The sequence below is a fragment of the Pezoporus flaviventris genome, unplaced genomic scaffold (genome assembly GCF_033815535.1).
Source record: "Pezoporus flaviventris isolate CSIRO_AGI_PZ_B2104156 unplaced genomic scaffold, CSIRO_AGI_Pfla_v1 ptg000002l, whole genome shotgun sequence".
In the NCBI taxonomy this organism is placed as follows: Eukaryota; Metazoa; Chordata; class Aves; order Psittaciformes; family Psittacidae; genus Pezoporus; species Pezoporus flaviventris.
In genome coordinates this window covers 79,754,336-79,779,883 of record NW_026892550.1, presented here as the reverse complement: position 1 = coordinate 79,779,883, position 25,548 = coordinate 79,754,336, and the positions used below count along the sequence as shown (strand labels likewise).

The window sequence follows — 25,548 nt, the reverse complement described above, 5'->3', positions numbered from 1 at the left end:
TATTTAATCTGAGTGAGATGTAGGCTTCTGACAGTTGGTGGAGCAGTGAGAGTATCTAACAGAAGGAAAGGAGGTATCTCAGAGAGTATCCAGTTTCCTTTGTCTCCAGAGATTTTGTCCCACATGCCAGCAAAAGAGGAGGAGACAATTCTTGGTAGTTCTAGGAGGAATTAGAGTAGAAAGTGACTCAGCAGTTCCCTACCTACTACTTCGGTGGGAAACAGAAAAATAGTGGGCATCTTAAAAGCCTAATAAAATTCTGAAAATGTTCAGTTTCCCAAGAAAAACCTTCATAACCATGTCCTAGCACAGTTCATATTAGGAATATAGCCTTGTTTGTTTGCTTGGGAATACGAGCTCTTCCCACTCATATTTCCTCTATTTTCTTGATCTTCCTCCTTTACTGTGTCCAGTCTCTGTGAGATGAAACAATATCACACTGCCATAAACTCTGAAATGACAGCTCCTAAAATTGATGTGTTCCTTTCTCTCAGGATTGCTTCACAATAATCACTGGTAACAACTACAGTTCAGCACAAATGCCACCAAAGAGTTTGTGGAGCAAGTTGATATTTTGAGGGTTAGAGAATAGATGGGAAAAAATGCATCACCCTTCATCAATTGAAATAAATTTTGTCCTTGGCTAACTGCTTTTAAATCACAATGACATCACTGACAGCTTTTTGCTGTACTTTGAAGGGCAGAGTTTTCCTGGTAATGCTTTGTCAACTTATTGCTTCATTTAGTTTATCAGATATATCTGAGATTAATTATTAACTTGAAATGCTTTATCCTAATCTGTTCAGTTTTACTGCGTGGCTTTTTATATCTGAAATATTGTTTTGTTAATACTGACTCCTTTGCTATTTTTGAGGATATTTTTTTCTTCTCTGTAACAACCTTGGAGTAGACCAGGATTGGGATTTTGTGTAAATTCTGAATAGCTCAGTGGAGCAGTTTATACCTTTTTAAGGAATGGTATGAAATGGGAAAGCAGATGGTCCCTGAGGGAATCCTCTTTGCCTTGTGCCTGGAGCACACTTTGTTGCTCCCTTTTATGGAGGGTCTTGGGCTCCTTAAGGTCTGGGAAGATGTTTGTGAACAGTGCTGTATTTACTCCAGCTCCCCAGCAGGCCTTTTGCAGAGGGGTAGGGCTTCACCAGTCTTTGAGAAATGCCCCAGCATAGAGAGGTTCTTCTTCCATTAGACTGTTTTGGCTCTGCGTACTGAGGGGCCAAAGCCAGCAGGCCTCTGCCCTGCAGGATTTGTACCATCCCCTTCTTCCTTGAGCAGACCTAGGAGTTCTTTTCAGAGCATGCACCACCAGTGCAGACAGATGGAAGTTGAATGAAGATGGAGTAAAATTTCTGAATCCTGTTCTGGTGCACAAGTCTTTCGAAGAGGCAAGTCTTTCCTTTAGACAAGTTGTTGTGTTATTTTAAGCATGTTTGATACTTGTACTGAAAGTCTGAGATCATCTACCACCATTTAGGGGAAAGAAAAAAAAGAAAGGTTGAGTTCCCAAATTGAGAAAGAGAGCAGATAAGGTGTTACCTTTTAATTTACTGCTGTTTGGAATTTCCCTCAAGGAAGACATGGGAAAGAATCATTGCCACAGTAAACCGGTTAGACAGGAAGGAAAGCTTCTGATGAAAAAGTTACACCCCCTTGATACTGAAAGCACATAGGTCATCGGAATGTGTCTATGAGCAGGAAGACGTAGGAGACTGTATTCTTCTAACAAATTATGTGTTTCAGGTAAGAGGTTGCAACAAATATTCTTACTGCTTAGCAAGTTGCCCAGTTGTCATCTCCTGGGTTCTGGTGAAAAAGGGGAAACCAAGCCCATGGCATTTCAATCTTTTATACTAGAATGTATGTGCATGATGAAGTAAGGGAAGAACTCAGCAGCTACAATGTTGTGAGCACTGTGTTGTGCTGTCAAATCTCTTGATTTTTAGTAAATATTTTACATAATTTGTTGGGATTCTCTCTTAGAATCACTGACCCCAGAACCACATGATTGTGTGAAAACACAGCTGTCATTTAAAAGGAAAAGGAGAGCTTTTTATTTGTAGAAGAAAAAAGCCAAACCCTCCAATATATAAATTCAGAAACCACAAGACAGAATGAACCTGGAAGCTTAACTTTTTCTTTTTTTTTTAATGCATTATATTTTCCTCATTGGTGATTTTTGAAAATTCAGTGGTATCGATGCACTTTGTACAATTCAGATGGAATAATAGTGGCTGGCAAAGAGCCAAATACTTTCCTGAACTTTCCTGAACTGTGCTGTTTTGAAAAGGATCGGGAGTTGGCCCAAATATGGGGACTAGTCTTACTAACCAAACTACCGGGTAAGACTTAAACCACAGTGAATTACAACATGGCATGCTGAGTTTCCAGTGTAAATGGTTAGTTTTAAACGCAAGCCTGTGTGAAAGAGAGACAGCGCTACAAACGTCTGCTACCTGCAAGGCCCCCTCTCTGCCTTGATCTGCACTGAGAGAAGAATTCCGCTGCATCATGCAGACTTCTTGTTACTCATGTGGACTTCCCAGGCCACTAAGGAGAACAGGGGAGCTGAATGTACTGACTAGCTTTTGGCATAATAGCTAAACGCCATGCTTTTAAAAAACACTAGGAAAGCAATGCTTCTGCAGACAACTATGTGAAGTGAAGGAGATAAGCATTCATATACCAATGAATGGAGGTAGGCTCTGTGTGTGCGTGAATATTTGTCTGTTGGAGAAATATGGGATGCTACACATAGAAGTCTTAACGGTGAATGAGCAAGGTTAGCTGTTAGACTTTAATGTATCATCATAAACAGAATTTGTTGGAAATGAAAAGAAAATATTTTAAAAATAATTGAAAGGGTGTAAAAGCTTTGTTTTCTTTGCCTGATTTTCCAGGTAGCCAAACTTCATTAATGAAGATGAGGCTGTATGGAAATATTCTTTTATCTCTGAGTTTTCCTGAAATATTCAAAACTTCAAGATAGGTGGAGGGAATAAGAGATGTTATCTTTCTTGATTTAATGGATATATCCTTTTCTTTCATAGAATCATAGAATAGTTAGGGTTGGAAAGGACCTTAAGATCATCAAGTTCCAACCCTCCTGCCATGGGCAGGGACACCTCGCTCTAAACCATCTCACCCAAGGCCTCATCCAATGTGGCCTTGAACACTGACAGGGATGGAGCATTCACAACCTCCCTGGGCAACCCATTCCCGTGCCTCGCCACCCTAACAGGAAAGAACTTCTTCCTTACATCCAATCTAAACTTCCCCTGTTTAAGTTTTAACCTGTTACCCCTTGTCCTATCACTACAGTCCCTAATGAAGAGTCCCTCCCCAGCATCCCTATAGGCCCCCTTCAGATACTGGAAGGCTGCTATGAGGTCTCCATGCAGCCTTCTCTTCTCCAGGCTGAACAGCCCCAGCTTTCTCAGCCTGTCTTCATACAGGAGGTGCTCCAGTTCCCCGATCATCCTCATGGCCCTCCTCTGTACTTGTTCCAACAGTTTCATGTCCTTTTTATGTTGAGGACACCAGAACTGCACACAATACTCCAGGTGAGGTCTCACAAGAGCAGAGTAGAGGGGCAGGATCACCTTCTTCGACCTGCTGGTCACGCTCCTTTTGATGCAGCCCAGGATACAGTTGGCTTTCTGGGCTGCAAGCGCATACTGCTGGCCCATGTTCATTTTCTCATTGACCAGCACCCCCAAGTCCTTCTCCACAGGGCTGCTCTGAATCTCTTCTCTGCCCAACCTGTAGCTGTGCCTGGGGTTGCTCCGACCCTTGCACTTCTCATGGTTAAACTTCATGAGGTTGGCATCAGCCCACCTCACAAGCGTGTCAAGATCCCTCTGGTTGGCATTCCTTCCCTCCAGGGTATCAACCGAACCACACAGCTTGGTGTCATCGGCAAACTTGCTGAGGGCGCACTCAATCCCATTGTCCATGTCAGCAACAAAGATGTTAAACAAGACTAGTCCCAGCACCGATCCCGGACTGCTTAAGAAATGAGAACCAGAAGAAGTTGTAAATAAGGATAATTTCATTAAAAAAAAAATAATCTTACTGCAATGCTTATCATTTTTTTTCCTCCAAAAAAGGGTGTCATCTTAATCATAATTAAGATAACAGGAGGTCACTCTGAGAGAAAGGTGCTGAGACTTTGAGAGTCATGCTTAGCTCAGCATTCAAAGTGATGTGCATCATTTTGGTTATCTGGTTATCTGGATTAGTGTTATTTCATACATGTGTTGTTTTTTTTGTTGTGTTTTGTTTTTTTTTTTTTTTTCCCAGAATGGTTAAAGGTAACCTAAGCACACAACACATGGAATTGCTAAGTTGAGCCCTTGAAAAAGTAGTTCAGCCTCTTGGAGATTTCATTTAATCCTATTTAACTTTCCATTTCTCTTCTCATTCCTCACTGTGGGTGACAGAAGCCTATGTCACCTAGAGTTTGACTTCAAATGAACCGAAAATAAAGTTATGATGAATACCTTCTGTTGTAATATAGATTTTCATTGCAAGGAGCTATTACCTAAAATAGTACAATATAGATCTTGGGGACATATTGGAAAAGCTGGTTTTGGAGTGTAGCTTTAGCAATTTCTAAGTGCACATTTATCTCAATAGCTGGTTGGTTTGGGCTTTTCCTGTTAGGGAATTTTCTTTTTTTTGCAACATTAAGTGAGATGTTTGTTTTTGGTTTTGTTTTGTTTTTTTTTGTGGGATAAGGTACCCAACACAACTGTGTACTTTTTGTAGTACATTTTGTGTTTCAGGCCACATCTGTATCAGTAAATGAAACAGGCCAAGGCCTTGAGGGCAAGTAGCCCAGAATAGATTTTGGGTTTAGAACTAAACTCTCTTCCTATAAAAGATAGCCTCATGCCTACTGACAGAAGTCTCCAGTGCGTGCTGTCCATCTGAACCACAGGACTTCTTGGCACATACCAAAATCATATCAAGAAGTTTGCTAGTAACAGCATGAGTGATGATGAGTTTCTGCAGAAGCTCATGCATGCCCTTGCCTGTTAATTTACTAAAAAAGATACAGGCTTTGAAAATATGTCTGTTTTGAAAAATAAAACTAAAAAAAAGTCTGTAGTTCATTTATTTATATTTGGTTTTCTTTACATATGCTATATCCAAGCATTTGGGATGTAGTGTTTCAAATATTAGGTGGAGAGCTATATCTTAAATATTCTTTGATTTAAATGATTACATTAGGATAAAAAGTGGTAGAATATGAAGACATTAAAGGCACAAAAGAAGAGGAAGATGTAAATGAAACTGCCACTAAAGTGATAATACAAAGCTTTCCTACCAGCTTGTTTTAGATGCCTGCATTGTGTGCTATACAAATGTAAAATTATTGATAATACTGAGATTTGCTACAATATTTGTTAGAATTAATATCTTATATTTAGATCAGTTATTTCAGATATTCTGTTGCTGCTATTTAGGAGTCCATAATAAGAATTTTTTATTATTATTTGATGATAATCATAAATATGTACTTGAATGAGGATCAGGCAAAAGACTTTTCAAGCTCCAGATTAAAAAAGCATTTCCACCATGTGGAGAAAGTTCTAAAGCAAGAAAAGACTAAAGAAATGTATTGCTTTCATTATACTAGATATTTTGGAGTTTAACTTTTATTCTGTGCTTCATTTCAGTGGGTATGTAGCTCCTGTTCTGAACATTACCCTTGACCTTGGAACTATTGTAAGACCTGAGGAGTAATAAGACTGAGAGAAGAATCAGGCATGGCATACTCTGGGAGGCTGCCTTTCTCATACAATGAATTTGATGAAGGACATCCTGGGAACCAAGCGTCTTACCCATTATACCATTCTGGTTCTGCTGGAGAGGTCAGCCTAGGATTTGATCGAATAATTGATGAAGTCAGCAATGAATATTTTTTTTATGGTTCATCACATTCACATCATCATGAAGAAATTTTTTTCCCATCAGATGTCTTTGGTCTGAATGTGCCTGACCAGCAGTTTTGTGGTCAGCCTCTGGTTGCTAATGGTGAGCTTTACCCTAGAAATCCTGTCTCTCACTGGCAGCAAGGCACAGTGTCACCAGCAGTTGGCTTCAGGTCTTATTTACTGTCTGATTATGAAAACTTCTCTCTAGTGGATCCCTACCCCTACAGTCAAAAGAGAGAATTCTATGGAGGGAATAATTTAAGACCAGTCACAAATGTGTTTGATTCAAATGTGGAAAGAGGCAACACAAATCTGAATTTTCAGACAGGCTTTGATAACATAGATGCTCGAAGTCCCTTTTTCTTAGACAGCTATCCATTTGGACAAGAACTGAAAGATGAAAGTGGAAATGGAGAAGTTTGTTTAACTAACACTTCCAGAAGATGTGACATAGAGCCTACCTGGCCCAGCAGCTCTGGACATGACAGAGAGGTATTTAAATTTTCTCATATTAACAGTGCCTAAAGTTCTTGGTTCTTGTCTGTGTCCTTGCACTTTTTGTATTTGCTCAGGCTGATGCAACATGGATTAGAAGCACTTGATTTAAAGACACTATGAAAAATAAAACATTTAGGCCTTGTGTGGAAGCAAAAGCATTTTACACTAAAAGAGAATCTAGATTATGGTCTAGAATCCTCCAATGGGCTCATTTTGTGTCACATTGAACCATGAAACTGCCACAGAGAGCTAAGTACAGAAATGTAGAGTAAGATGTGTTTGAACGAGAGAAGATAACAAATCTTACGGTCTGATATGAGACCTGAGATTCAAAATAACAGTGCATTATCCTGAATCTGTTTTTCTGTTGAGCCAGACTATTGTCTCTGTGTCTAGTTTGGTTGACATATCCTGATCCTGAGAGAGAAAAATACTGTGTCCTGCCTTCATGTTCTGCATATATAATTATTTTCTAAAAATAGACAAATTTACTGTAACTGCAGAAGCTGGATCCTATAACGCAGACTGTCATCAGCTGTCTTTGTGAAACAAATGCTCTACCTTTTATTCCTCCTTCCATCAAGTGTTCTTAGCTCCATTCATGGTTTTGCAGTTTTTAATAATGATGTCTTATGGGGCTCCCATGGCACTCTGATGTTATATCTCTCCTCATTTTCTTTCTTTCACAATCCTGACATAGAGGAGGGAAAATTATAAATCCCCCCTTTTCTCTAATCCTTGTTAGCATTCTGAATCATTACAGGAATCCTGAAATAGCCTACAGGATATCTCTGCATCTGCACCATGAATATTAAGTGACAGTTTAGGTTCACTTTCTGCTTTTAACCCCCAGTGATCATAGTATCATAACGTAAAAAGGAAGAGACACTTGAATGACTTGTGTTTATGTCTGTGAATAGGGAGAACTACAGAAGTAAACATATGCAGACCCAGACAGATGGGGAGGCAGGAGGGTAAATATATCTGAGGACAGGAACTCTTAAGACTAGTCCTGGGCACCACATTTTGGAAGTTCAGCAATGAATACAAAAGAGAAGGGGATGAATAGGTGGTGAGACAAAAGAGTGGTGTTGTTTTTTGCTTATGACAGGAAAACTAAAGCATAAGAAAACTAAAGCATCATGGTGAACAAGCCTTCTCATAAGAAAAGTAGAAAATAGTAGGATACAAATGAGCAGGAGGAGATTAAATTGTGGTATGGGAAGAAGAGGTGCTGGAGGAAGCAGACACAGAAGAACAGGCACAAATGCTTCTTTGACAGAGGAGGTAATTATAGGGAGGTAAGGGAAGAGATGAGTGATTCAAGGGTGACTACAGTCGAATGTGTGGAAGGATTTGATTAAGTCAGGCAAGTATTTGAGCAGTTTAGGTAGAAGAGGAAGATATGGGAGAGAGGAAAGAATTGATTTGTACCAGAAAAAACAGTGTGGTCACAGGAATTCCTTCAGGGAGAAACAGGCAAGTCAGGATAGAGAGCCAAGGCAAGGGGCTAGCAACTGAACCTTAAGATAGTAAGAAAGGGAAAATGAGAGTGAAAGAAAGGTGAGATAGGGAAAGGTAAAAAAAGCCTGTGAAGAAGTAACTCATTGCTACTGAGCTGGAAGTTCTGGAGAAGATAAGAAGGGCTGTGAGATGACAGGGCTAATGCAGAGTAAGACTGTCAGGACAGCTGGAAAAGTGGAGCACCACAGAAAAAGAAAGAAAATTAGCAAAGATTGGATTGATGAGGTCCAGGATGTGTAAATGATGCATCTGGGTAGTGGGAGGTGAGAACCAAGACTGCAGACAGAGCGAAATTCAAAGGATGCTGCAACATGGAAATTAACATCGAGATTGGTCATAGGTATGCAAAATGAAATGCTCAGATAGCTGAAATCATATTGTCATTCTGATCCGTAGCTCTTGGATGCAGTTGTATGGCCGTAGGCTTTATTTAATTTGTGCTAATCAAAATATGTCCACTGCAATAAAGGTAACATTAATTTTCTCCTGCCTTTTCATCACCAAGTTAGATGTTCCAAAATAATAAAGAAACTGTCTTCATAACATCCCTGTAAAAAGAGATTTATTTTCTCCATATTAGAAAGAAAACTGAAAAACAACCTATAAAGTATCAAATATATTTGGCTGCTCCATCTACGATATTTGGAATCTCATTTTTTTCAGAATAACTAGCAAAATTCACTTCTTCACCCAAACCCAATCATCAGACCAAACTTCATGATTTCAGTTTATGTGCTTCAGAAATAATAAATAAACAATTAGTATTTATATTTGGGAAGGATGGTTCAGGTGACTTGATCAGTAGCATAATGTGAGAAATCTATGGAAGTGAAAAGATAGATTCCAGTCATCCAGGGATGCACTGTCTTAGTTTATCACTGTTGTCATCAGTCCTCTCCATACAGAGCTCCTTTTTGCCATCCTTTAGTAATTATTTCATCACATTCATCTTTAAGCCATGAATTTGAGGATCCATACTCATGTCCTCATGGCCAATTAGCCTTTACCTGTATTGGCCATCTCCTTGCTTAATTACAATCTGTTCCTTGGGTTTTTTTTAGTTCCTAACAGTGGTTTTGGATCTTTTGATATCTTCAGTCCCAATCAATGCTGTGTCCCAGCTTCACCTTTTCTCACCTGTGGTCTGGTTTTCTCAGCTTTTTATTTATCCCCTCTCTCTCTTTCTCCATGCCCTTTTCCAGGGCACTGTGCTTGCTCTGTAATGACAGAGCTGCAGGTGGGAAAGGAACCTTTTTTTGTTGCTGAAAGCTGCAGGTTTCCGGCCTTCCCTCCTGTGGGAGTCTCCACCACTGCTCCTGTAGGGTAAATTGTCTTTCCTTTGCAGCATAGGGCTTCAGTGATCCTTAGTTCTGTAGAGCCCTTGTCAATATTGTGTGGCTCCTTTTGGCTGTTCAACTTCTGCATCTCCTTCACTGCAGCCAGAGCACAGCTCCCACCAGCGAGGCCCCTGACATCCCCAGCCCCAGGGAGAGGCGCCAGGCAAGCCATGCAGCCAGAGACATGGGCTTAAATTCTTCCATCTGGAACATAGGGGTACATAGCACCCCAGGTGCAAACTTTCTAGAGCTTTGTCAATGTATCTTTTTGTAAAACTATCTACCCTGTGTAAGTGTGATCAGGAATGGGATTTTTTGTTATTGGTTTGGTTTTTTTTTTGCGTAGTGGGGCTTTTCATGACATCATAATCTGGGGAGGCCATTACTGTAATATAAATAATTTCTAAATAGTGAACCTTATTACTGTCTGCTGAAGTGAATTGTAAAGCAGATGTCTAACCAAGGTGGAATGAAATGAGCCAGTGGAGGTGCTATGTTTTCAGTGACTCCTAAAAGAGCTTTTTCAGCTGTCCGTAGAATCAGGGATGACAGACCACTGATTTGTATTGCTAAATTTAATTTCACTCTCTTATTTCAGCCCTCAGGCTTATTCATTGTTTTTCCTACCAGACATTTCAATTTTTCCTTCCACTGATGATGACCCCTTATTATCTTTACATTTCATAAGCATTCTCCTAAGGCTTCTGCTGTTGTGGTTAATGAAAGTACTACATATGATGAAACCCCAGACTGATGGTATCTATAAATGGTTTGTAGTTTTCGAGGTTTCTGTTCTGGCATTGCTATCTCACCCCTAGCCAACTCCCAACAGACCTTTCATCTTTTATAGTCATCCTATCTTTTAAACTGTAACTCAAATTTCTCAGCCTACATTTTCTTATGCCTATTGTACTTCCTTGTTCAGGGAAAAAATCTCGAATTTAGTTTGTTATTTTTTTTTATAAATTTACATACTTGTATATACATTATTATTAAAATGATAAACCTTTCCACAACATCTCAGTTTCCTCTTCAGTGACATGTCATGACATTTTCATTTATTTCTTCAGTGACATTCATGACATTTTAAACCCCTTCTCTCTCTGAAGGGGTTTAAAAGTTGGTGTCTCAGGGGAACATTGTACATGTCTCTTTGTACAAGAATAGAATGGGCTTTCTTTCAGATGCAATGGTATTAAGCTCTTTCCTGGAGCTAATGTTGTGACTAAAGGGTACTATGGCAAACAGACAAGGGAGTACTTTGACCCAAAATAGTGGCTCAGACCTGTGCTCTCCAAGTTTAGAGAAATTATCTAGGGATTTTTCATGTTCAACAGAATACAGTGGTTTCCTGTTACCTGGTTTAGGGACTTACCTGGCAGGTTGATGGAGTTTGAAGGGATCCTGAGATTCCTTCCAGAGCAGAAAATGTGAAAATAAGGATTAAAACTCACTGCACCATAAGCTTCATTTAGTCCCTTCTCCCTTTTGTAAACTAGGCATGCATCTTCTGCATTTAGAGTGCAGACACAGGTGAATTTTGAAAGCTTTGTCTGCCCTTCCTTACATTCTGCACGGGGGGGGGGAGGATAAAAAATCATTAAACCCAGGGTAGTTGATTCTTTGTGACTTTGTGTTTTTTTGCTGAAAGCATTTAGAGTGCAGTCAAAATGGTCAATAGTCAAAAGCTATTTGTGCTTATTTTGGAGCTCCATCAAGTCAGGGGAAGGATAATAAGGTATGAAAGTTCTCATGGAGGCAAATGCAATGTTAGTTTTATGCTGCTTCAGCTTCTGTTATGATCTAAATAACTTAGCTCTGTTCCTTCTGGTGTCTTTCTGGTATTTTTAGGCTACAGGTTGGTCCATCCAGCTGGCTGAAACAAATCAAGGAAGTAATGAAAACACAGTTGCTTTTTGCAATGCAGTGGAGAAGTAAGTAATGAAAAAAACTGTATGTTGTGTCCGTCTGAGGTGGAGCTAATTTTCCCCCTAACAGCTCTCCGAGTGCAGTGATTTGTACTGGTGTACTGTATAGCTGGAAAGGTGTTGGTAACACACCGGTGTTTTGGCTACATCTGAGCCTTGCAGCAGTGCATCAAACTTTCTTTCCATTAATTCCTCTTCACCAGTAGGCTGTGGGTGGGTGAGATCTTGGTAAGGGACAGGGCCAGCACTGCTAGCTCAAACTGACCAAAGGGATATTCCAAACTATATGATGTCTGCTCAGCAATAAAAGCTCAGGGAGTGGGGGTAGATGGTGGCACAGTAAGTTGCTATTACGAAGATTTTCTTCTGGAACAGCTGCTGCATGTACTGAAGCCCTACTTTGCAGAAAGTGGGCTGGACACAAAATCATAGAATAGTTAGGGGTTGGAAAGGGCCTTAAGATCATCTAGTTCCAACCTCCCTGCGATAGGCAGGGACACCACACACTAAACCATGTCACCCAACATCCCCTGCTGATGGGAAGTAGAGAATAAATCTTTTGTTTTCTTTTGCTTCTCTGCATGGTCTTTGCTTTTGGTTTTCTTGGTCTTATTCCCCCTTTCCCCTTTTCTTCATCCTTTTGAGGAGTTGAATGGGAGTGTCATGATGGACACCTGGTGTCCAGCCAATTCAACCCACCACACCATGCATTCTGGAACAGAGCCATAATTCTAGTACCTACTTAAAAATGAAATGCTCCTAATTTTGGTTTAAAAATTAAAATTCACAAGGTAATGTTAATTCCAAAAAATATTTTCTCCCTTACCAGTTCCTTTTATCAGTGACAAGTACACTTAACTCTTCAGTGTTGATGGTTTATAGTGTGTGAAACTTAAGTTCAATTACCTGCCATTGTCTTGGACAATATTAGTGCCTGTATAGCTCAGAGCAGGAAGAAATCATTGGAGGGACTGACTGGCAGGGAACAGAATTACTACATGCTGTCATGATGACAAATCAGACTTAACAAGGGGCAGAAAGTCCTTTAATTATTGTTTACCATTACAGGTAATAGCATAGCTTAATGGGATAGAACTTTTTTTACTTAATCTTCTTTGGAAAAAGCAATTGTGTTGAAATCCAAGAATGCTTAAACATGCAGGGTTTTAGACCATCTGTGCAGATTCCTTTTTTTTTTGGTTAGGTATTCAGCAGTCACACTATGAAGTTGTTAGCACAAATGCATACTTTTTACCCCAGCAAAGTGTTTGGAAAATGGAATGCTGGGTTGTTTGGGTTTTTGTTTTTGTTTTTTACTTACTTTCTTTGTGTATTTCTTAATGGAACTGAAAGAAAAATCAAGTTTGAAGTTACCCTGAAATTAACAGTGACTCTATTATATATTCATATGGGGTGGATGGATGGTCAGCTTCTAAAACATACTTATTCACATACATCTCAGTTTCCTTTTTTTCCTCACAGTTCATCAGACTGAACTCTAACCCAATTCTACTAACATCAGATGCATGAAGGCGCATTCCACATAATGGGATATTCACTTTATTTTAATGTTCAATATGATACATTTAACTTTTCACTCTGATTATAGCAAAAAAATAATAGAATTAAGTCATTCCTGTTTTGCAATAACTAGTGAGTATCACTAGCAAATGTTCTTAAACAGAAAATAAGAGCAACTTTTGCTTTTCTTCTATCATATAAATTTGAAAACATTCCTAGGACAAAATGTCACAAGCAAGCAAAAGACAGCAAAAGTCATAGATTTGTAAATAACGTATTCAGTCTTGCCAAATGATCATCCTTTGAGTCACAAAGAATCCCAATAACTGGCTGTTTATCAGGTTACTTCTGCAACCATGGACATAGCCTATAGTGAACGTTCATCCACGGGTAGCTTTCTAAAGTGAGTTTGATAACAGAAGATGCCAAGTTGGTAGCCTTAGGGTTCAGTGCTGCAAAATACAGTTTCCTCCACCTCCTACTGACTCCAGGGGTGTGCTTTGCACTGCAGAGAAATTGTGAAATGCTGTGAAATAACAAATCTCTCTAAATGTTAGTACTTTCCTCATACACTGAGTTGTTGCAGCACAGAAAGGAAGCAGCACAAGATTTTCTTAATGAAATAATTGTGTAGTACTTCAGTTATGCCATGAAAGACCTAACCTTTCAGAATGTTGTGATGGACACGTTTCACTCACCTGCTCAGGCCAGGTGCCCTTTAATCACTTAAAACCAACAGATGGTCAAAATGAGCAACACTTTCTGAAACTGAATGCATCTTTATTTGAAATGCGTAAAAAACAAATTTCTTTATGCACATTATTCTAAAATACAGTGTGTGGGCAGGGAAGGGGATGAGGTTTGCTTAGTTTTGGAATGATTGCCAGAAAGTTCAGGAGGTGATTAGTGCCCTGTGTGTGTATGTAGCCCATTAATCTGATGCTGGAGAAAGAGTAGTGAAGTTTCCAGTCTTATTCAGTCCTTGGCCTTCTTACAGAAACAAGTTACAAGAGTGAATTTTGTGATAAGGGAAAGCTTTATGTGTATCTTGCTCGCAAAGAAAATAGACTGACAACGGCTACATAGGTCACCAAAGTAGCCTCTGTAATATAATGATTTTTTACTGTAAGTATAAATCTATCTCATACTGAAGGTATTGTCAAGCCTCATTTCCTTCTACCCCACTGAAACACCATGCCCCCTGGCTTTTCAATATAAGAAATGGGCTGCTTCATTAGATTATTAATTTTGGAAGCCTAGGCTTTTTTTTTCCTTCTCATGCTGTAGAAATACATGACATAAAACAGTAGTTCATACCGTTGTTCAAGAGAGTTGGGCAGCAGCCCTGAGGCAGAAGGTAACATAGTGATGAAGAACTTTATGCAAGAGAACTATAGCTCAAAATACACTGTAATCAGAGATGATATAAAGTGCTGCCAACTCAGAAGCTGCAAAATGCTGCTTGAACTAACAAACAAATAAAGAATGCAGTATGTTTAGTACAGGATGTTTGAGTTAGCTGCTAAAATATTCAGGCCAGTTAGTGAAATGTAAAGCTTCATCTGGACCAATATGTACCCATACCTGCAGCTGTAAAGTGTATTTGCTTAAAAAGCAAGTTTAATCTCAGATGACAGGCATAATACCTGCAACGAATGTTCATTAGAAAATGGTACCCCAGGAGGAATTAGTTTCTGCAGGTCTTCGGTAATTGGAAGAAGGAGGGGCAATATATTTTATAGGTAATGGTATATCAGAGGGACTCAATGACTGTAATAGTTATTGCTCTCTACAGGCATTTACATAAATACCCAGGGTTTTAGTAATGAGGATTTCAGATTGGATTCTAGAGCACTGTGAAAATAGGGACTTCTTGCATAGAAAGCGTGTGCCTGTATTCATTTTGACCAGCTGTCCTAGTCTCAGCTGTCTCCGTACATGCTCTTGGTTAGTTTTATGTCAAAACTCTCCAAGTACATATTTGAGCTGTCTTATTTCTACTGTGCTCAGTGGACACTGAAGTCTGTGTTTAAACTCCTTTTGACTTCACTGAGGTCAAGTTCATGAAGATTTTGCTGATGGTTTTCCCACATTAGTAGGATGTAGTTATATGGATTCTATCTGATCTGCAGTTATCTCACTAAGTTTGAATTGCTACCATTTTACCCTCCTTTTGCGCAAAATTTTATTCCTGACAGCTCTCTATGTACTGTGTGTCAATGGTATCTTGTAGATTTCTTGTTTTGTTCTTAGGAGAGTTCTGAAATGCGCACTTATTTAGACATCATTTTATCACATGTTCTTTTCAGAATAAGGAATGCCAATCCTGCTTTTGACTTGAAGACAAACACTGGGAAAATCTGGAGTGTTGCAACAAAGTTCCCCAACCATATCCTTGGTGAATCAAAATTCAGAATCAGCATTTGGACAGGTTCTTCACCACATCCTCTGCTTCTTACACCACGTGGTAAGTGATTGAGGTGTTCATGTCCTTCCACTATTCAGTTTCATGGAGATGATAAAAAAAAAAATCATTTGTTATCTGGAAATATGCTTGGAGAGCAAGCCTTATGTGAGCCTTGAGTACGTACTTTGTCAAATATGGTCACTATATTTGCTGTAAAATTAAAATCCTGTTAAATATCAAGCTTTGTTAATGTGTAGATCTCTCTTTAATCAGAACTGGGATCAATTCTGGCAGTCTCAAACAGGCCATCTTTCAGGCTTGGATCCAGAAGGAATTTGAGCTTTTGCCTAATTTAAAGTGTAGGAGTAGTCCCCATGTAGTTGCAGAACTTTTTACAGCTTTGACTCTATTTCTGAATCCAAGACTTAGAGTCTATAGTTGCTAAGACTCCTCTGCACCCAGGGTTATATACAGGTCAGGGAAAGTACATGCTGGTCAAAATATGAAAGGAGAAATTCCAACTCTGTGAGAAGAAAATAATTAAAAATTGGTGGTGGACTCACCATCATTGGAGGTTTTTAATGTCTTACAGGACAAAACCCTGAACAAGCTGGTCTGAATTCAGTGTTGACCTTCCTTTGGGGAGGACACTGGCTGTGTGAGGTCTTTCAAACCTAAATTATTCTGTCACTAGTGACTGTGGGAAGCTGCCAGTGCTCCTGTGCATTATGTATTATGCTGAATGGGAGAATCTTTGATTCCAGCTCTGGTAATTTTCACTTTTCAAGGCAGATATACAAAATGAAGTGAATTAAATCCTCTTCCCCCTCTCTTCTTGTGCTGCTTCATTAAGGGATGGTCTTTTTTTTTTTTTTTTCTGCTTATGAATAATTTTTTCACTTGTCAAGAAATTATTTGGCTGTTAGCAGGCTAAGTGTTAGTTTGACAGGTTCAAAGCTGAAAATCCAGAGATTTACAGAATGTCAGTCAACATATATATATATGCATCTTTTAAGTATTTTCGTAAATATCTGTTTATTCATACAAGTTTAGTTGCTTGATTTGGCGCTTACTGGAAACACAGTTACTGGAAAGCCTGGAAAATAGTAGGCTGTATCATCTTAAACTAACATTTTGTGGATACTATGGAGAAAAGGACCAAAGATCTTGGACAATTGGTCCAGAAGGCAGTATTCCCATCACTTATGTCAGCTAGGCAAGGGATCTACACTGAAGTTCCCTGTAATGCATATGTTTTACCATATAGGTGTCATTTACACTACAGATCGTTCAATTTTCAGTCTGCTTAACTTATTCACAGAAGTGCTTTAGAAGGCACATCTAAAACTGAAGGGCGTATAAGAAACGCTCCCTATCTAAACTTGTTTACAGACAATCTAAACAATTACATATAGTTGAAGTGGGGGAGGAAGTGCACTCTTTTGCCCCATATAATACAAAGAATTGTTCAGTGATGCAAAAACAATTGGCAGAGTAAGGAGAGAAAAATATGTTTATGGGTGAAAATTAATAATACTAGTTTCAGGTTTTGTCCAATGAGTGACTTGAGAAAGGTGCATGTTAAAATTTTAATTCAAGATTCTGTGCCATTTTCTTCTTTGAGTGTGTATAAATTTAGCAAATAGTCACTGCAGTTTACATGTCAAACCTCCCGTGACGAGTCACTTAAAACAGAGAGTTGTCACATGCTAGATGTTTGAACTGGTAAAAAATGTTTAATTGAATTGGCTTTCAAGGCAAAAGAAAAATGGGTTTGCAAAGAAAATTAGATTTTTCTGAGGGAACTTTTGAATCCATTGATGCATTTGCTTTTCCCTGGGGAAGAGCAGACCAAAGCAAAAACCAAGCTAGCCGTGGTAACCAACTCTGGTTTAATTCAGCTTTGGTTTTGTCACAGTCCCCTCCTCTAGAAATGTCAACTGTTGTCTGAAGCTGTTTTCAGGATCACATCCACAAAATTTCCAGACAAAAACAGTTTTGCATTTTTTGGTTTTGTTCTAAAATAATAGCAACTCTGAACCAGATTTGCTGTAGGCAACTGGGTAATTCAAGACACCATTAAAAGTCATGAAACTGGTTGGTTAGGCTCAGTTTAAACTAGTTGTCTAAACCTGGAGCAGTGTAAATTAGTCAACACACAAATCTGTGTTATGTGTTTAGTTTCTGAGTATGTGTAGGTAGCTTCCATTTTTATATGAAAAAGTTCACTTAAAGCTACTAGTAAGAGCTCTTGCAGCCGGTAATTATGAAGCAATGAAGAATTACCATGAATTGAATAAATGAAAGGAAAAAATACTCTGGCTTTACTGTTACCAGCTACAGACAATGAGATTGCCTAAGAACTGTGGAGGGAGTCCAGACTTTATTTTGTGTTGTAAAACCATCTCGGTACATCACCTGAAGAGCCAGTTCTTTTTTCTGCTAGAGAAAGGCATCTCGGACTTGCAGCATCAGTGCTTGTGCAATACACTCTACATTGCTCTAAAGACCAAACTTAGACATGTTTGCAATTTGACTGCCAGATTATGCAGCTATTCTTTTCCATTTTTAAGCTGTTTCCATTCTCCTAAAATGGACAGAGAGGAGGTGTATTTGGTAAGGTTGGAAAATGACTTAAAAGCTCAAGTAGTGCTTAAAATAATTCTCAAAATTCTAGAATATTTTTGAACAGCAGATTGTGCAAACTGACATAACACTTCTTTATATATATAATATGTAATAATATGTAATTGAGATATTTCTACATAGTTATGCCTATACATAATATTAAATAACACTCATACTATATTGTATATATAAAATGCACCTGAGCATTTATTTCTTGGTTATGGCTAAAAAGGTGGCACAGTAGAAACAATAGCAAGTAAAATTCTAGAGCCTTCTTGTTTCATGAACAGCGTCAACTTTTGCATCAACCCACATGGGAATTGTACCAAGATATTAATCAGAAAAAAAAAATAAAAAAAAAAAAAAAGCCATTTTTCTCTTCCTTTCTGTTTAGCAGTGTATTAGGTAGCAAATGTGTCATTTCTTCTAAATGGACAAAAATGGACGTAGCTTCTGTAACGTGCTGTAAAGTATTCGAAGAAAAAAATCAGGTGTGGCTTGATCTAATTCCTCTTGATGGAGCTAGTCTGCAGCAGTAGTCAGGAATTGTAAATAAATTCTTTGCTCAAGTATCTATCCTGGAATTCTCTAACAAGCTATTATTAATTTTTCTTGCTATCTTTATTTATAGCTGGTTGTATCACTCGTGCCTTAATTGTAGAGATCCTCCAATGCACTAATCGATACCCAGTCCAGGAGGAATACCTTCTAGGTGTTTGTGGGTCTGATGAATTCTTACAAAAGTAAGTATCTTATTAAGAGTTGGTATTGAGTATGTATTGTGTAATATAAGCTGTGCTCTGCTTACGTGCCATGTAAACACAACCGTAGGGAGATTTAGGCTTTTATGTACCAAACAATGCATAGTTTCTGAAACTCCCAGAACACACAATACTTGAGTTTTACAAAGAGGATGGCGTGCTCTAGTGCGAGGATTCAAATCCTGGCTCCTTATATAAGATTCATGCAGCCTTGAATAATTTGTTTCACTCTGTTGCCCTTCTGGTCTTTCACATCTATAATAGGAGGATGCTGCGACTTCCAGTATCTCACAGGAGGGTTATAAGCATGAGGGGGGTATGCATATCCTCAAAGGGAGAAATCACCAAAGAGAGGAGAAACAGTATTATACAGATGCACAGCAGGTGATTTTTCTTCATACCCAGTTTCAACAGTAGTAAAGCAAATGAAGTCAGCACTTCGGTGCTGACTACAAGTTGACTAAAAACACATTATACATACAAACAGGTCTTGCTGAATGTATGTAGTCTACAAGAAAGGAAGTAAATGCTCTGGTTTGCATTAATTCAAGCAAAATCTTGTGGTAAAAGCACTACTGGACTCAGGTAGTTGTTTCTTGCCCTCTGGCAGCTTAAATTCAGCTGTCAGCAAAAGTGAGCAGATTTTGTGTTGAAACAGCTGAAGTGCAGGCTCTTGTCAGCTGTGCTGTAGCACTGGTGACTTTCAGCAGAAGGGGAGAAGTTGGCAGTTCTCTGTGTAACATGTTACGCTGGCACTGCAGGAGTCACAGCTCATCTGTTAGAGACATAAAAAGCGTTAGATAAAATAGTGTACATCTGTAATGGAAAGGGGAATCTTCAGAAGCAGTCGTATTTGCAGTATAGTGTAAAGGTTACCTAAACTAGCCCAAAGAAAGTCAGCTTGATTAATGAAACTAATGCAGTTGTGAGAAGCAAGTGTCACACTGTAAATTAACTTTGTTCTATACCCAGCTTGGACACTTGTACTCTTACACAGGCCAAATGTTCAGATGTTTGTGATGAATTATGCTTTGCAACTAAAGATGGGAACTTCAATATTTCTAAGCTTGCTCTTCACTTGTTCAAATCTCCATAAAGCAGGAGCTGGTACAGCAGAGCACTATGTGAAGCATTTACAGCACTAGAACCACTGAGCAGAGAATCAGGTCATACACAGATCTCCTAATTATATAAAAGGCCAGGGTTTTTTTTGTTTTTTTTTTTAATTGTTGTTGTTGTTTTCAAGACTTTCTTCTCGTTTCAAACTAATTACTGAAGAAAATGGGAATAATGAGTCACTGAATTGACGGTGAGCTCAGTGTGTTTCAGTACAGTATACAGTGTGTTGTAAACAGTTATATTTTCACTGTTGGGGAGAACACATCAATAGTGGACTGTTTAAATTCTGGCACTTGCAGAATCTCTGCACGTCTCATTAGCAGTGAAACAAGTCAGTAATGTTCTTCACTTTTTTTGCTTTGCTCCTGCACTGTCATGCAGAAAGCAATGAGCTGCACTTCTGGCCTTAGCAGTTTGTAATTCTGTGCTGCGCAGTGATTCCAGCTCTCTTTCTTCTGTGTCCTCATCAGAGTCCTGTATCAAATTTGAAGCTCCAGACCATAATGATCCCTTGGGTAGCTTAACCCAGCCTTTGGAGTAGCCTCAGGGTGAGATTTTTCCTGTGTTTGGGCTATCTTTTACTGCAAATTGCTTTCCTAAAGATGTTTCTAACAGAATGATTTGAGGTACTTGTGCAGGATTCTTCCCCAGAAGAGTATTTGGAAATCGTTCAGTGATGAAAACCTGCAGAAGTTCCCCTAATTATGCGACAGCAAAGGGAATAAATATGTTGTCGCTTCTGCTTTATTATAATCCAGAAAAAACTAAAGTGAAGCCAAAATGGTGATATGATGAATTGTTCTCACCAGAGTGTTTTAGTGAACCAGACTACTTTGTGAAGATCTGTCAAAATCTTTCTTTTACTCTTATGTTGACTATATTAATGAGCACTTCATCCTGCCTCCTGCAGCAGCACCTGAAAGACTGGAATCCATTTAGCTTTGAATTAGATTGGGGAAAAAAATACTTGTATACTAAGGACCATTACACTCAGCACCACAAGATTTCACCATCCGTTATTCCCTTCTTATGGAGATATCCTTGAGTTTACGTCCTGTCTGACTCACAAGAAGAGTATCAGTTTCCAAATATCCAAATTTTAACAAAACAGAAGGCTGCATGTAGACTGCAGGTCAGTCCTAGCTAATAGAGCCATCTGTGAAATTCTGATTTATAATCTCATTTGGTTTCTGGTTTTAAGTTTATTTTGTTCACTGATCAGAAATCCTGGCCTTGCTTCTATCTGCAAGTTTCTTTTTTCTTCTTATGCTTCCTTTTCCTTCAGGGTTTTCTTGCAGTACCTGTAGAAGCTATCAGGATTCATTGCCACCTTGTCCCTTCCCCTTCTTCTATTGTAAGGCATACGTTACTAACTACCCCAGTTAGTTGCTGCAGTTTGTTTTTTAGATTTCAGTGTAAGTGCACATAGAGGCAGAACCCTGTCTGAAAGACAGAGACTCCTTGAAGGAAAAGAGGAGTAAACCCCATATTTGTGTCATCAATTTTTACCACTATTCATAGAATTTTCTGATTTTCATGTGCATCCCTAAACTCTCCTTCTCTGGGTTTCCCAGCTGTGGGTATACTCTCCACTGTCTTATCCTTGTGCTGTTCATGATAATCTTTTATTTCTTGGAGGGCCATCTGCTGTTTCTAAAAATTCTTTGCTTTATCATCCCATCATCCAGACCTTCTGCATCTACCTTGATAATCCTGCTCTCACACTTTCCTGTCTTTTGTAAAATTTAGAATAGATGCTCCTAAAAATGATGCCTCTTAATGAAAGATGTTATATGCAAATAAATTAAATTGAGTTTAAGCAGCTTGTGTCAAATAACTCCTAGCTCTCAATGCCAGCAGCAAGACAAAACCAACCCATCTCATGTGACAACAATGAATCAATCCATTTAGACATTTTTTGCCTTTAGAACTACAGACCACAGACTCGGGGCATCCTGAAACACATAATAAAACAAGGTACATGGGTGTATTATAAGGATACAGGGCAGTCTATTTTTTTTTTTTATTATTTATTGTTTTATTAATTTGTTTGCAAAAGGTTCCAGTAATGCAGAACCAGCAAAGTAATGAAGTCCGAGGATATTTATAAGTTTTCTTCTAAACATCCTTTCTTTCTTTTTTTTTTTTAATAAGGCATCAGATATTGTAAATGATCTTTTGTGCTATGTGGTTGTAATTCCATCCATGCTCTATCATATTGTAATTTGTGCAGTTACCTTACTGCTTTGCAGTTTAGCCAACACGGTAAGCAGGGGTATAGAACAGAAGAGTCTGAATGCTTATTATTTCTGCTCACATGCTTACTGATGACACGTTTTTGCCTTACTAATTCTATTCTCTGAGAATTGAGACCTAAGTAAAAACTTGTTTTCACTCAAAGTGAAGTTTAAGCTATTAATTATAGGCTGGGCAGGGTTCTGTTCATGCAGACTTGGATTGTAAGAAGCAAGCACCTTCTGGATGAATATGTTCTTTGTAAAAAATAAACTTCATTTTCTCTTGTCACTGCATATTAAGTTTCTCATTCAGAAACACTGCTCAGCTGAGTCCTTAAAAAAAAAGTCTGATTGAACTGTATTAGGATTTGGAGCTTATAGCACATCAGAGAACATTGCTGAGGGGAAGCAAAATCATCTAGTGGTGAGGGAGTCTTCAGAGACTGACAGATTTTCCATTGCTCTTCTTCTGATGTATTGTGGGACCACAGGCAAGTCACTTTACTTTGACTAGTTCATTAGCATGGCTCTTAAAGACAAACACTGCCTTTTACTTTGTCTTTTATCATGGCATTCTCATGAAAGCTGTATTCTCCACATAGTAATTCCAGCAAAAAATATGGGCAAACTGTTAATAATGTTGTAGCATTTTTATTTGTGTTTCCTTTACAAAGCTTGGAGCAATGTAAACAAGTTACTAATAATCCTGCTATTCTCCAAAGGGGCTATATTACTTTTATCTTAGTAGTACAGCTATAGTAGCAGATCCACATAGTGTGTTACAGCCTGGGGTATGGCTAAAAGGTAGTCTGTCAATCTATGGCAAAGCTGTATCTCTGTTTCTTGTAGTTCACCTTTCATCTAGAGCAGGTTTCCACATTTATGAGTCATTAATTAATTTTGTCTAGTCTCCTGTGTCACAATTCCTGTCACAGTTTTTCTCTTTTGTACAAATAAAATCCACTCATGGAGTCAACTGTATCCCAGTACTTCTGACTGCAGTGTTTCAGGCAGCACAGATACGTCACTAAAGGATATGATGATGTGTAGTACCTGCCTGACACAAAACTAACATAAACCACTAGTGTAAACGTAGTTATAACCACAAACTTCTGTTAGTGTATCTTGTTTCACTTGGAAACATGATGACATGGAATAGTTATACTTGGAAAATATGGGGTTTGTACATTTCTGGTACAAAATTGTAAGTACAGAGGAGAGTATAGCTATATCACCTTTCCTAAGGGTGAAGTTAAGGGAGAATGGAAAGATCGGGAATAATAGTTGGGTAAAAGGTGAAAAAAAAGGTATGAGGCAGTTCTAAATGTTACAAGGATTATGGGAAAGTTCATCATTAGTCGCAAGGAGATGTGATTTGGTAAAATGAGGAGAGAAAGAAGTTTCAGGAAAGCCATGGGTAGGCACAGCATAGCTATGTGCTGAGGAGCAACAGAAGACAATCTATGCATTGGTACAGTCCCAGGAGCCAGCCGCTTGGGCTTGTGCTTGTAAGGGGATTTGAGAAGGTTAAGGCATAAGAGCGATACACTTCCCACCAGTATAGGTACTTCACTGCATTGGTGTTAACCTCTCTCACTTTTGCATCTGTGCTTTATGCTCTTCAAATCAGAGAATTTTACAAATATATAGAAGCACTATAGAAGGACATTGCTTTAGGTGTTTGCTATGTTATCATGGAAAGGTCTGTGACCTTTAATGTGTTTGTTTTTAAAAATTCCTATATCTACACTTTCTGTGACCTCTAATGAAAAGTATGTATTTTATTTAACTACATTGTAGTGTAGGTGCAGAATATCTAAAAGATATATAAATTCCCTGCAGTTGTACTGAACAGAACTTATGTACAGTACATTAATTTAAGGTTAACCATTTATTTGTGCTGGGGACCTCTGCTGCCATGTGAGATATAAGTCAAGCTTTCCATGATTTATTCATCAGGTTAGTGGTTTTTTTGAACCAAATCGAGCCAGTTTTAAGGTATTCCATCAAAATCCCTCTTAGGTGGAAGAAACATAGTTTATACTTGAATTCTGAGTTTTCTATGGCGCTTGGCAAACCAGAGAAGAATTGTCTTTCTTTCCTGGCCCAGAGAGTTCTGAAATAACATATGCGCTGTAGATCTATATAAATATGGAATATCGCTTTTAGCACTTGTGTGGCTGGAGGCTTGAAAAAGGCAACATGAATCTAATTAGAAATTCACTTGAGTTGTAACCAGTGAAGCATGTTAACTTGTTTTGGTGATGAATTTGCCTTTGCAAAAATCAGTGTAATGCTTCCTACCTATTAACCCCACAGGATTTTTAAAAAATGTAAAAATATGTTTGCCCTAACTCTGAAATAATTTTTACATTATTTCACCTGATTAAAACAAAGTGGAAGGGAAACAGTGAAATTATTTTTGTTCCAAGTAATTTTAAGAGTTATAAACTAAGGCTGTATTATAACTTGGAAGAAATTGCCAAGAGTGATAAGTGGACTAGAAGCTAAATAAGAATGAGGAATTTCTCTGTCATGGGTTGCTACAGCATACTAGCATACTTGACCATCAGCGTAGCTTATAGGAACCACTCCAGCTGGGTGAGTAGAGCTCTGCATTTGGTCTTAGCTGGCATGTGATTTGAGAAGGAGGAAGACTGGCTCACAGCTTCTTTGACCACCTCTCTGTGAGCTGCACAGGATAAGAACTTTAATTTCTTTTGAGAATCAAAGGCCACCTCTCTTCATGTAGGCGATTTTCAAACTTATAATTAATATTTGATTTTTTTCAACTTGAGTATCAAGCACTGAAACTCATTCTGCAGTGGTGCATTCATAACCAAGATACTCTGAATAAATTGCGCTGATTTGGTTTTGAAGAATATGCATGAATAATCTCTAGGTTTGGGAGCACATGCAGTTTTTTTAGGGTATTCTTTCTCTGTGTTTTTGTTGTTCTGTTACAGAACTTAATGGTCAAAGATGTAACTGAGCACTTATTCTAAAATTGTTTCACCAGAAAATTTGCCTGAACTAAGCCCATCAGTTTTCATGGTCCTAGGTGCCAAGTATAGGATTTATATTATTCAGTCTTCTTTGTACTTAGAATTTAGACCATTGGTGCTTGTAGGAGAAGGAGAGAGGAGAAAAAAAAAAAAAGTGGCAAGCAGAGATAACCATTTGTTTGTGGTTTGTTTGTTTGTTTCCCCCCAAACTGCAGTAATCACACTTTGGGCAGCCATGAAAGTCTTCGCAAGGCAACCACCTGCATTCAGCTTCGACTACACAACACTAGTAATTTGAAGCAAAGTTTGGCTCGAACGGTATGTCGACTTCTTTTCCTTCATTTTCTTTCAGCATCCCTGAAGGAACAAAATCCCACCTATCCTTTTATGTAGCAACCTGCAGTAATAATCAAAGAGAGGTTATTTGCTTTCCTGAGAATGCATATATTATCTCTGAACTCCAGTTGAAACTTACTGGGAAACATCTCTGCTTTGCTCTTGTACTTAAATATAGTGAATTACCATAGAGAACACACAGCTGAAAAAGACCACAGGTTACCTTTCCAGAAAAAAAAAAAATTAAAAAAAGATCATTTTTTTCAGAACTTAATGCAATTTATTTGAGG

At 38.5% G+C, this 25,548-nt stretch overlaps 1 protein-coding gene across 1 annotated transcript in view; it reads left to right on the top strand.

Annotated features, from left to right (window-relative positions):
- Positions 1-5,758: 5,758 nt before the first annotated feature.
- PIK3C2G (phosphatidylinositol-4-phosphate 3-kinase catalytic subunit type 2 gamma) overlaps positions 5,759-25,548 on the top strand; it is a 207,892-nt gene continuing 188,102 nt past the window's right edge. Inside the window, exons 1-5 of the mRNA XM_061444643.1 lie at positions 5,759-6,449; positions 11,168-11,250; positions 15,075-15,232; positions 18,432-18,543; positions 25,138-25,240. Coding sequence (XP_061300627.1) covers positions 5,790-6,449; positions 11,168-11,250; positions 15,075-15,232; positions 18,432-18,543; positions 25,138-25,240 — 1,116 coding nt within the window. The 5' untranslated portion in view covers positions 5,759-5,789. The remainder of the gene's footprint in view (positions 6,450-11,167; positions 11,251-15,074; positions 15,233-18,431; positions 18,544-25,137; positions 25,241-25,548) is intronic.